The 13,366-nt window shown below is 35.4% G+C and overlaps 1 protein-coding gene across 1 annotated transcript in view; it reads right to left on the reverse strand.

Annotated features, from left to right (window-relative positions):
* The window catches only part of LOC115506163 (MDM2 binding protein), a 78,499-nt gene that overhangs the window by 63,318 nt on the left and 1,815 nt on the right, over positions 1-13,366 (reverse strand). The window contains exons 3-8 of the mRNA XM_030304031.1: positions 9,632-9,705; positions 9,387-9,535; positions 7,052-7,110; positions 5,467-5,611; positions 4,171-4,288; positions 1,707-1,841 (exon numbers count right to left, since the gene is read on the reverse strand). Coding sequence (XP_030159891.1) covers positions 1,707-1,841; positions 4,171-4,288; positions 5,467-5,611; positions 7,052-7,110; positions 9,387-9,535; positions 9,632-9,705 — 680 coding nt within the window. The remainder of the gene's footprint in view (positions 1-1,706; positions 1,842-4,170; positions 4,289-5,466; positions 5,612-7,051; positions 7,111-9,386; positions 9,536-9,631; positions 9,706-13,366) is intronic.

Here is a 13,366-nt window from a genome sequence, read left to right on the forward strand (position 1 = left end):
GGATATTTAAAAGCAAGTATTTACACATTATGCAAGCCAAACATTAGATCCTCTATAGCAGACAAGAGTTTCTTCCATTCTAATTTTACCTTTCAGAGTAGAGACAGACATAGAGATTTCTTAGTAACTGAAGAGTTTTAACAGAGGGAAAATGAGTCTAGAAAGAGGCAAGCAATAGAAGACAGGAGTTCTCAACTTTTCGTGTTTATTTTCAGTAAGACAGACAGATGACCCAAGAGGCTAGGATGTTGAAGAAACAAATTTAGAGGGTCTGCAAGACTGAGAGAGAGAAAGAGAAGATTCTCTGGTATGAACTTAGATTGAGTGGTATGTTGAGATTAATAAAATAAAATAAAAATAAAAATAAAATAAGATTCTTCAAAGAAATGCTGAAGAAATTAAGAGAACCAGTGAAGCCATTAGTCCTAATTAGCAAAGATAGCTCCACTTGGAAAAATAAACTTGCAGTATTTCTTTGGGCAGAACCTAACAGTGAAGGAGGACAGGTATTTTAAGAGTTGAGATGAGAGTATGTCACTGGAAGGACAAAGAAAAGCAAACATATCTTGAGGAGACTACACAAAGTTTTAAACTTGCAGAAAGCTGAGTAATTTCACCATATACAATTATGCATATATATACACATAAAGACACACATATACTTACAGAGTATATGTGTATGTGTGCATATATACACATGTATAGAGAGAGAGAGAGAAACAGAGACATTTATTAAAGAGGTTTTACCCTAAGATTTCCATCGATAGCAGCAAAATTTAAATACATTATTCATATTTGAATAATGAATGAATGAATAATGAATACAATATTCATAATATTAAAAAAAAAATTTAACAGTCCTGTGAAAGATGGCCATGGTAGTTTACTTAAAGTAACCATTCTGAACAAATATTGGGAAATGTGTTCACATCAGAAATATGCCCCTTTTATACTACCCTTTGATCAGAAAATATTACCCATCAATCTGACATCATTGTAACTTCATGACTGTTGTTTTGTACATTCTTGAATTCGGTCTTTCAAAGTGAATTTCTAAAATATTTCTACATAAACACATCTTATGTTATTTTTCTAATATAAAAAAAAGGTCAACTAAACCCTTTTAAAATTGTTTTACTTTATAATTACCTGCATTTTAAGAATAAATCTATGGAGATATGGGACACAAACTAACACGTCTTAAACCGTGAAAGAAGCAAACGTATGGTACTGGAATCCCTTACCTCATTTAAACTTTGTAATAACTTTGTAAGGTAAGTGTGTTTTGTCTCCATTTCACAAATGAATTAATCAATCTACCCAGGTTACCACAACTTACAGGTAACAGAGCCAGGTTTCAAACCCCGGTCTACCCAACATCAAGGCCTGTTCTTTTTCCAGTGTATCACATTCCCCCCGAACTGAGTCTTAAAGGTCTCATAGCAAAGTCCTAACCAAAGGAAGTTTCAGGCCTATATTGATCTAAGGTTAGGATCATTCCATTTTAAAAATAACTTAAAGTAGTGATTCTTTTGTTAATAACATAGTGTAATTTAAGCACTTAATTACAGTTATAATAAAAATTATGCAAGTGAGCACATTTAAGCACATATACTAGGAATGTTAATTTCAAGATTCAAAGATATCTTATAAGAACAAAAATATGCCTGAATGGATGATTGGAAAATGAATTAAATATAGATTACCTTTGGTAAAATATTCTTATCCTTCGATGGTAATGTCTTTTTGGCAAGAATGTAAGGATTTAAAGTAGATGTACTAAAATTCGTAGGAGTGACTCCCTTTAAACAAAATTCAGGAAAAATAATTTCAGATCCAAACTGAAAAGAAACCAAGAGAACACAGTTACAAATATCATGAATAAAGTTACAAAGATCAATACATCTTAATGCAATGTAAAAGTTAAGAAAACCACATGTAAATATATTTTTGATTCCTCAGCTCAAAATGTGATTCCTCCATTTATGAACACATCCTTCCTGTTTCAACTTACACATGGATCTTTTTATGAAAAGCTCTCATTGGCCCTACAGCAGCCCACAAGAGTCTATTAAGGCCATTCCATGCAACCACAGAACCAAACAACCTCCTTTACATATACTTGTTCAATATCTGGCTTCCTACCAGTCTGTAAGCTCTGCAAAACACAAGCCTGTCTGTCTTATTCACCACAAATCCTTAGGACAACGCCTCACACATAGTTTGCTTTCAAAATAAGTTGATGAAAAGACCAATTCCTACAGAAGTAGTAATAGTAGAGGTGTTAATAGTAACGGTAACAATGAGAGCTAATATTTAATGAGTGGTTACTTTGTACTTTACATAATTTAACCTTTACAAAAATCTATGAGGTAGGAACTATTATTACACTTATCTTACAGATGAAGACAACTGTGGCACCAAATGGCTAAATATTGCCCTGTAGGTCACACAAAATTAGCAAGAAATAGAGTAGGGATTTGAATGCTGACGATCTAACTCTAGAATCTATGTCTTTGATCATTACCATGCACCTACATTAAAAGCTATTCTCCACCAAAGCAAGTGATTTCAAGTTGTAAATGCATCCTGTGGGGTATGAACATTTAATTTCCTATTCATAAAACAATAGAAGAATTGCATGAAAAGAACCCTGCCATTATTTGTCTGTATGCAAACATGCAGTTTCAAAAAATGTATACAAAACCAATTCTCATCGTTAATTTTATCTTACACTCTTCCAGCTTACTGTGTGGCTTGTTTATGTTAAAATCATTTGCAGAGGTTTGCCTGTAGGTTTAAATTTCCAAGGTAAGGATGAGGCAGCATGAAAATCAGCAAGAAGGACCCAATCACATTAATTCCTATTTTCTTAGCACAAGTTTTACTAAGCCATAATTAAGGGTGAATTGAAAAGGAAAAAAAAATCTACTAATTAGTGCAATAAATCTTCATAGAAATGCAAGGCCCAACTCATGCTCCCATGTCACCCTGAACATTAAGAAACTTTCTTTGGTTTTGCCTATCTTCAAAAATGTATACAATACTAGAAATATATTTATTTTAACATGGACATAATTTACAAAAGCCACCAAACATATTCATTCATCGTAAGAGATAGCAAAATAACATTGGAGCCTCACAGAAAGTTAAGATTAGTGGGGCTGAACTAATCAGTTTCATCTTGTAGTTGAGAAATCTGGGATCTTGTAAGGTTACAAAAAAGTGCTCAAATTAGAGAGCTGGCAAAGTAATCTTGAAAGAGAAAACCAAAGCAGGAGGCATCACAATCCTGGACTTCAAGCTGTATTACAAAGCTATAATCATCAAGACAGTATGGTACTGGCACAATAACAGACACTCAGATCAATGGAAAAGAATAGAGAACCCAGAATGGACCCACAAACGTATGGTCAACTAATCTTTGACAAAGCAGGAAAGAATATCCAATGGAATAGAGTCCTTCAGCAAATGGTGCTGGGGAAACTAGACAGCGACAAGCAGAAAAATGAACTTTCTTACACCATACACAAAAATAAACTCAAAATAGATGAAAGAAAGACCTAAATGTAAGACAGGAAGCCATCAAAATCCTCAAGGAGAAAGCAGGCAAAAGCCTCTTTGATCTTTCCAGCAGCAATTTCTTACTCAATACGTCTCTGGAGGCAAGGAAAACAAAAGCAAAAATGAACTACTGGGACCTCATCAAAATAAAAAGCTTCTGCACAGTAAAGGAAACAATCAGCAAAACTAAAAGGCAACCAACAGAATGGGAGAAGATATTTGAAAACAACATATCAGGGGCGCCTGGGTGGCGCAGTCGGTTAAGTGTCCGACTTCAGCCAGGTCACGATCTCGCGGTCCGTGAGTTCGAGCCCCGCGTCAGGCTCTGGGCTGATGGCTCGGAGCCTGGAGCCTGTTTCCGATTCTGTGTCTCCCTCTCTCTGCCCCTCCCCCGTTCATGCTCTGTCTCTCTCTGTCCCAAAAATAAATAAAAACGTTGAAAAAAAAAATTAAAAAAAAAAAAAAAAGAAAATTCTTCTCAGATGTTGCTATTCTAGAACATCTTTATAAGGTACATTTTCATTCAGATTCATTTAAACTATCTGCGTTGTAAATAAAGTTGAAAGCCCTGCTTTGCAAATGGTGATAACTGAGAAATCCACTTACCTTTCTTTCCCATATCTGAATCTTTCCCCTCCATAATTCCTTTGAGTCAATAGCATTTTTGAGATCTTCTAAAGATATGACATTAGCAGAAAGGTATTCTGCAATTTTCTGATAATTTCTATAAATAAAGGATTATGATAGTTAAATACAGGGTTTCATATCCTACTTAGATTTAATGGTTATGGTTAACTACAATCCTAACAGGCAAAAATGCAAAGTTTCTACCGCTGCTTTTATGTACTAATATTGTAGAACGTTCCTTAAGTCACTCTCTGAGGGAGTCTCTATCACATGTCCATTTAATATTGGCTTAAGTGTGTCAGATAGATACATACATGTATATACACATACACAGATTTAATATTAGTCCTTTATGTTCAAAGGGAGAACTGCTCTCCTAATTTTTCCCCATACATCTTGTATGGAATCCATAATAGTACTTATCACAGACTATCATAACTATCAGCATTCCTATTTCTCCCTGTATTTCAATGAACAAGATCAAATGGCACCTTCTTAACTCAACAGCACCTATCGCTGTGCTTGGCATAAAGTCAGTACTCAATACACACTTGTTAAATGAAGAAAATCACAAAGTTAATAAATCCAATGGAATACTTAAAGATCAAAACAGTAATATACAATTGATCCTTACTAAAATATAAATCACAACAATATATATCTATTTCTACATTGCACATAAAACAAAAAAACAAATACAACATCACAAATCCAGTGTATCCATGGTATTCATCATGGTGCTCAATGGACAATACAAACCTATTTAAGAGCACACAGTGTGTTTAGATAATTAATGCTCAATAATGATTATAAAACTGCATTGATGACACTTACTAAACACTTAAATATCTCAGAAATATTAAATATGAAATAAGAAAAATCCAGATTTTCTCAATAAACCTGTAATAACAGTATGACATAAAACTATCTTATCACATTAAAAAAGTCATCAGGATGCCTGAGTGGCTCAGTTGGTTGGTTGTCCAACTTCGGCTCAGATCATGATCTCACGGTTCGTGAGTTTGAGACCCGCCTTGGGCTCTGTGCTGACAGCTCAGAGCCTGGAGCCTGCTTCAGATTCTGTGTCTCCCTCTCTCTCTGCCCCTCCCCCACTCATGCTCGCTTGCTCTCTCTCTCTCTCTCTCTCTCTCTCTCTCTCTAAAAAATAAACATTAAACAAAATCTTCAAGTGATAAGTTATTAAAATTAGGATGGCATGTTAATTGTGAAAACAGATTACACAGACAGCAACCAAATATGAACAAAGAAGCTTACATTACACAATTATTTCCTGCTATAGTTATTTTTGCTGAATACCATTCCTTTAAATGTTTTAATGCTCCTATAGTAGGTAAACAGTCTTTCAACTTGGGAGGATCTTTGTCAGAAGGCAACAGTATTACATCTATCATTGCTCTACCTAGAAAGAGAATAAGGCATTTTCATAATTAAAAAAATACACATTTAGACGTTCAAAATTTCTAAATGTTCATCATTTGATTTAAAGCCATGTTATCTTGAAATAGCTAACATAACAGAAAACAATGAACTCTATCATAATTACTTGCCAGTTATGTACCAATGCTTAATTATACACATTGCTCTTGAGATCATCAATGCTATTGTTGTACTGAACAGAGAAACAGAGAAAAAAAATCTGTGCAATTTCAGTATATTTTTCTATACTTAATTTATACAAAAAGGAATGAATTAATATAAAATTGTAATGGTCAAATAAATTATTTCTTTTTATAGGACAATAAAACACTCAGAAAACTCAATTATATGGACAATATCATTGGTTCCTAAGAAAAAAGTATAACTTCATGAAACTTCACATTTTATAAATTTATAAATGTACCAAAAAACCTAGAAAATGTTAACAAAACCGAACCAAACAGAAATTTGATAATGAAAGCTTTCTATTTTGCTAAAACAGCAATTGCATATTTCAACGCATATTCTGAATTTGACACATTTTATTTAAAAAATTGGTATGTTTATTTATCTATGTATTCAGTTATTTCCCACATAGAATCTTTTATACTAAGATAGGATTTTGAATATAAGGATCAAACTGTGAGCTTTCAAGTCCCTCATGGTAATCACATTTGCTTTACTCATCATTACATACTCAGCTCCTAGTACAATACATGATCTATGATAGATGCAACAAATGTGTGCTTAATAAATGACTTTCAATAATGAAAAATATTCAAGAAAAGCTCTTCAATTACAGATGCCAAATTGTACCAGGTTTTAGATGCCAGCTACTTGATTGACACAAGGAAAGATAAATTTCAGAGAGGCTACGCTTTAAGAATAGCATGATACAGTATTTCATAAAATATACTTGTCATTATTGTAAAAAAAAAAAGGGGGTGGGGGGCTCTGTAAACAAATGCTGAGTGAAGGGCTTCTTTTACCGTAGAATTTTCTATTTGATAAAGTATACAGTGACCCCACACCTTAAAAGATGTTGCCAAAATGATCTAGGTTAAAGAACTTGTTTTTCCAGGAATTGTTATAGGACTCATGTTCTACAGAATGTACTATGTAAAACAATGGTATATCGTGGAAAGATTCTTCAGTAATAACTAAATAAGGAAATGGAGACTGGTATTTAATTTTCTAAGTTTTAATTTTTTTCTAACTAAATAAAAAGAGAACTTTAGTGGCTCAGTAATATACTTTATTAAAGCAGTGAAGTATGTTTGATATCAACTTCAATTAAGAAATTATTTTTCATTTTGAGTTTCAAAATTAGAAGTGAGAACATAAGCATAAAGGTTGAATTCATCACTCATTCATAGGAAGTATAAGATAAGACATATTCCCAAAAGTAGTCATAAAATATTACCAGGAGCAGGAAGTTTGTCAGACAATTGATGCAAATTTTCTGCAGATTCTTCATACAGGCTAAAACAAAAGGGTAAGTTAGAAAACACACACATACACATACACATTACATATAATCATAACAGTTAATATTAACTAAATGAATCTATGTGCCAGATACTATGAAGTATGTTAGATACATTATCTTGATCTTCAGGACAACCCACGAGGCACTACTATAATATTATTATCCTTACTTTAAATAATTTGCCTACAGTCACATAACTAGCAGGTGTAGAAAGTAGGATTCAGAGTCCAAGTTATTAGCCACATCCCCAAAAAACAAACAATAAAAAGGGAAAAAAACTCCCTAAATTATATCTAGTACATTAAATATAAATCATAACTAATAAACCAAACATTTTTCTGAACCCTAAAAGTACAGTATTGCTAAGTGTTTAAAAAAGAAGGATACTGCTTTTCTCTGAATGGCATACAATAGCCATGACTGGAAAATAGGATGATGTCCTCCAATTCTTCAAAATCTTTTCATTTTATCCAAATGATGAATTTTTCTTTTTCAAAAATCTATTGTATAACATAAAATTACTTAAACCCTTTATTAGAAACCTGCCATTATCTAGAAAACTTAAGGCATCTTATGATAAAGCATAGTTTTCAAGCTCCCTCTTGTGGAAATAACTATTAGGTCACTTACTAGAAATAATTACTTTTACGCTCCTTATCTTTTAATAATGGTGGGAAAACACAGATGCTAAGAACTCTAAGGCTAGAAGGCACCTTAGAAATCACCTAAAAGGATCTCAACACTGTATAGACAAGATAATAAAGGACCAGAGAAATGAAGTGACTGGTCCACAATCAAGTAACTAGAAACTACCTCTACTGAGCCCTGGGTTTATACCCTTTCCTTGGTTCTACAATGTATCCTTTCATTAATCAGTACAAACAAATATAAATAAAAAACAGGAAAACAGAATTTTTAAAGTCTGCAGTAATTTATAGAAGTATTATAATATATGATTACTACAGTAAACAAAAGTAGTTTTTGTAATGAAATATTATGGAAGACTAAAATAAAAGGTATTAATTATGAGTCGAAGAAGGGATATTTCATGAAGAGAAAAATAATCACAACTTATATCACCTGGACCAACTTATATATTATACCACAATTCAAAAAACCTAAAAGTGAAGCCAATCATCTATATAATCCGCAGAAACTCTATGCTCAAGATATACATAAATTGAATAAATCATATATATCAACCTCAAATAGCAAAATGATAATCATAATTTGAGTTTGAATGCCAGTTATTAACCTCAAATTCAAGTTTGTTTTTTTAAAAGTGTATTTATTTTGAGGAGAGAGAGAGAGAGAGATAGAACCAAGATCATGCCAACACCTACAAATGAGTTGTTTTCCCTCTCTTTTCATCTCTGAAAGAATTTATCTAAAATGGATGCTAGTCCTTAAATATTTGGGAGAATAATTTGGTGAAGTCATACTGGCCTAGAGTTTGATAGTGGGAAAATTTTTTAACAATTCAATTACTTTATTATTTTTTTTAATGTTTATTTATTATTTTATTTTGAAAGCGAGCGAGCAAGCCTGAGTGGGGGAGGGGCAGAGAGGGACAGGGAGGGAGAGAAAGAACCCCAAGCAGGCTCTGTGCTATCAGGGCTCAAACTCAGGAACTGTGAGATCATGACCTGAGCCCAAACCAACAGTTGGACGTTTAACCAACTGAGCCACCCAGGCGCTCCATTACATTCAAGTTTCTCTTCAAGCTCTTAAAATTCATAATCAGACAGAATTCATCTTCAAGAAAGTGACATATTGGGGTGCCTGGGTGGCTCAGTCGGTTGAGCGTCCGACTTCAGCTCAGGTCACAATCTCACGGTCCGTGAGTTTGAGCCCCTCGTCGGGCTCTGGGCTGATGGCTCAGAGCCTGGAGCCTGCTTCCGATTCTGTGTCTCCCTCTCTCTCTGCCCCTCCCCCGTTCATGCTCTGTCTCTCTCTGTCTCAAAAATAGATAAACGTTAAAAAAATTTTTAAAAAAAAGTGACATATTAGGTAGAATGTCACTTTTTATGATTAATGCAATTGTGTAAGCTTAAGAAGCTAGATATTTTCAGATACCAATTTTTCCATTTTACAGTTTTATTCAAATAACAGGCCCAAATTGCCCATCTCCCAAAATAGAGTTGAAAATTTCAATAACTAAAATTTCCTTCCTATGGCTGCTAAAAAAATCTCATTTTCACTCTTGTGGCTGAAATACTGTGTACTGTTAAAATATTTTAAAGATATTATAGAAAGCATATAAGCATACTCAGCCAAGGATAATGATTCTCTGCTATTACTATCTTCTTCCTCAAAACACTCAGCGCTCAAACATTCTTCAATATTTGTTTGAAGAACATCTTCAATTTCATCTTTTTCTGTACCAAAATGTATCTCTTCCCAGTGAGAACTGCAAAACTAATATATCAAAAGATTGCATTAAATAATGGGTTTCTGAAATTACTTACATTGGCAAAGACATTCACTAATGCCTATTTTTTTCATTTCTATTACCTGATAAAATCCACATATTGCCTGCACTGCAAAGAACCACTTCTTGGGAGAAGGTATGCCGCCTACCGAACATGCTTGAAAACAAAATCGTGCTTATTAGAAGAAAGGCGTATCACAAATAAGCAGATGCTACAGTATCTATACTTAGAGAATTATATAATTTTTATTACAGTATATAGTTCTTCAAGATATACGTGTGTATATGCATATACATATATATTACATGGATCTTTTTAAAATCTCTAAAAATTTAAATAGAACAATCTGCCCAAAGAGCAAAATTATTCACTCACAATGAATACTTTTATTTTGTCACAACTCAAAATCCATACTATTTTAATCGTCATTTCAAACACTAAAACCTACCAAGAAAAAAACCCCAACACCCACTTAATTACTACTGAGTCATGCATAACTGCATAAGTGATGGTAAGAGATCTAGTTCCCTCTTCAAAGACAACGAAGGTCTGGTTCAGCCTGGCCAGAAAGAGAGAGAGGAGATAAAACAATAGCCTCATGACATTTTCTACTCCCCTCTAAAGCCATTTCAAAATGTTGTTGTGTATCCAACATGCAACTGTAACTGATGGGGGAGTGTGGGGCAAGTTGAGGGCATAATACAGGTGGGTACCCTCCCTCCCTCGGCCCAGTGGAATATTGTTTGGACACTCCTGGCTACCCAAGAACAAAGGAAAGGGGTTTAAGTACTTGCCATGGTAATGTGGGAAACTAAGGCAAATGAAAAATTAAATCCCCTTCCTGCCTATAGCCCAATGACAAGTCCTTGAAACCAGCAGAGTGACCTCCCTCTAGGAGCTCAGCTGCCTGGAGGATGACACTTTGCTAGGGGCAAAAGAGAATCTTAGCTTAACATTATCCCAACTTCGAGGATCCTGTAAATCTACTTCCATTATCTCAACTGCCCCAAGATATATGCTAGCAATCATACTCCAAGCTTATGGCCCTGATATACAACTGAAGGGTCTCCAGACTGAGGTTTTATTAAACGGTAATAAATGATGTTTCCCTAGCAACAGGTAGCCCCTAAAGGTCCTGAAAACCTTGCTTCCAAAATTCCTTGGAGACTTACTCTATCCCTGACCCCCTCCCAACCTGAGGGTATATAATGAGTTTACCTGTCATGACCCCATGCAGCTCTCCCTACCCCTGGGTCCTGTCTCCATGCTTTAATAAAATCACCTTTTCGCACCAAAGAGGTCTTCAAGAATTCTTTCTTGGCCTTCGGCTCCAGACCACCCCAGCATCACCCCAAAACTTCATCATAACTACATTCATTAAAGGCACCAATAACTAACGTTATAAAATCTGATAGCTCTTACCACTGTTGTTACTTGACCTCTCAACATAAGAATAAGAAAGGAATGAAAGATGACACAGTTGACTACTTTCTCCTTAAAACACTTGATTTCTGTGGAACCTATCTTTCCAGCTACTCCTCATGCCTTTAAAAACTGGTGTTCAGGGGCGCCTGGGTGGCTCAGTCGGTTAAGCGTCCGACTTCGGCTCAGGTCATGATCTCGCGGTCCATGAGTTCGAGCCCCGCGTCGGGCTCTGTGCTGACGGCTTGGAGCCTGGAGCCTGTTTGAGATTCTGTGTCTCCCTCTCTCTGACCCTCCCCCGTTCATGCTCTGTCTCTCTCTGTCTCAAAAATAAATAAACGTTAAAAAAAACAATCAAACAAAAACTGGTGTTCAGTTCCTTTAAATATTGGGATTCAGTTCAAGATTTTCTGCTCTTCTCACTATCCATAAACAATCCCATCCTTTCTCATAGTTTGGACTGACATCTACATATTGATGATTCTATTATCTGTATCTCCAGCCTTACTTTGCCTTTTGAGTTCTGGACACACGTATCCAACTTTTGCAAAACATTTTCAATTTGACATCTTACGGGGCAACTAAATACATGTTCCGAATTGAACATGTCATTTGATGAGGTCTTGGGGTGATAGTGGGGTTCAGAGCTGACAGCCAAGAAAGAATTCTTGAAGATGTCCTTTGGTGCAAAAAGATGATTTTATTAAAGCAAGGAGACAGGACCTGTGGGCAGAAAGAGCAGCACTGGGGTTGTGACTACTTATATACCAAGGAGTTGGGGGAGATAAAGTCAAGAGGGAGTTTCTTGAAGAGATTTCCATATGCTAAAGAGGACTCACAGATTACTGGAGGCCTAGCTATTATCAAGCTAAGGTTGTTTTTCCCTCTAACAAAGCATTAGCATTAAGATGGTAGGGAGTTCCTGAAGATTAGGCTATTAATAAGATTGTTTTTTCTTGTAATATTACTAAGATATTTGTAAACTAATGGAGACTCTATCAGTTTAACCATTTGTTTTCTGTCCTTTCCTTTGTTCTTGGGCAGCCAGGAGTGCCTGAGAAATATTACACATATTCCACCGGGGCGGGGGGGGGGGGGGGGTTGTGCTAGCTTGTGCTGGGCTCTCACTCAGCTTGTCTTATGGCCCCTCATCTACCATGCCTCAAACTCTAATTCTCCTATCTTGCTACATGCCACCACTTATACTATACCCAAGCCAGAAATCTAATGTCATTCTTCATTGCTTCTTCACACTACCCTTCTCCTGAATCACACCAATGCAACACTAGGTCAGGTGGATTCTACCTCCATAATTTCTTTCAGATCCATTTTCCTCTACCTCAGCTACCTCTCTTATTTCTTAGCTGGTCTTCTGCAGCAGCCCCCTCATGCCTATACTTTCCTCCAATTTGTCCACTAGACTGTAGCCAGAACACTTCAACAACACAGATGTCACCAGATCTCTTCCTTCACTAAGGCCTTTAATGGCTAATTATCATTATGAAGAAGTCCAAGAGCCCTGACATAATTTACAAAGTCCTCCACATTGCTATGCCTATCTCTCCAGCCTTATCTCCATTATAATCATATTATACTTCTAGTTTCTCAGACTTGCCATATTACTGAAAGCAATAATGTTCACAGGGTAAGAAATTCAATCTCTTTGCATGGTTCTGATATGCAGATTTCAGGTCCCATGATTTAAATAACACCTGGTCCCCCAAAACAGGGTTCAAACTGCAGCTATCATGGTTTACTAATCAACTGTAATTGCCTAAAGCAAAACTTCACTGCTAGCTTCTCATACCGCAAATCACTACATAAATCAAAGATGTGTATCATGATCAGTGACCAATCACATTACTACTTTTCAAAGTTTGTTGCTGATTGGTCACTGCATAGCTGTTATTCAGTTCATATGAATAGATGACAAATATGTAATTGTGTTTCCTTCTTGTCTCCCAGTGATAAATTTACATATTTTACAAAAATGGGTAACAGGAAGAGGAAATTGGCAAAAGGAAAAAAAAAAAAGATAAAGGCACAGCAAAGAAGCAAAAAGTGATTAACACCAAAAGTGACATTCAAATCTAATGTAAATGGATTCTAAAAATAGCTGCTGTGAAAGAGAGAACCCAATGTGGGGTTTGAACTCAGGAACCAAGAGATCATGACCTGAGCTGAAGTCGGATGCTCAACAGATTGAGGCACCCAGGCGCCCCTTGGACAAGAAACTTCTATCTACCCAAACAGGAAGCAAAAGTTATCCCAAGAATTCCTATAATGTTCCCAATATTTCTTCAATGTATACTTTCAAGGCATAAGCGAAAGAAAAGCTTTCTTGCAATACCAGTAGTATTGACTTAAATTATACCAACTTGAAAAAGTAATGAGT

This window comes from Lynx canadensis, chromosome F2, assembly GCF_007474595.2.
Source record: "Lynx canadensis isolate LIC74 chromosome F2, mLynCan4.pri.v2, whole genome shotgun sequence".
NCBI lineage: Eukaryota > Metazoa > Chordata > Mammalia > Carnivora > Felidae > Lynx > Lynx canadensis.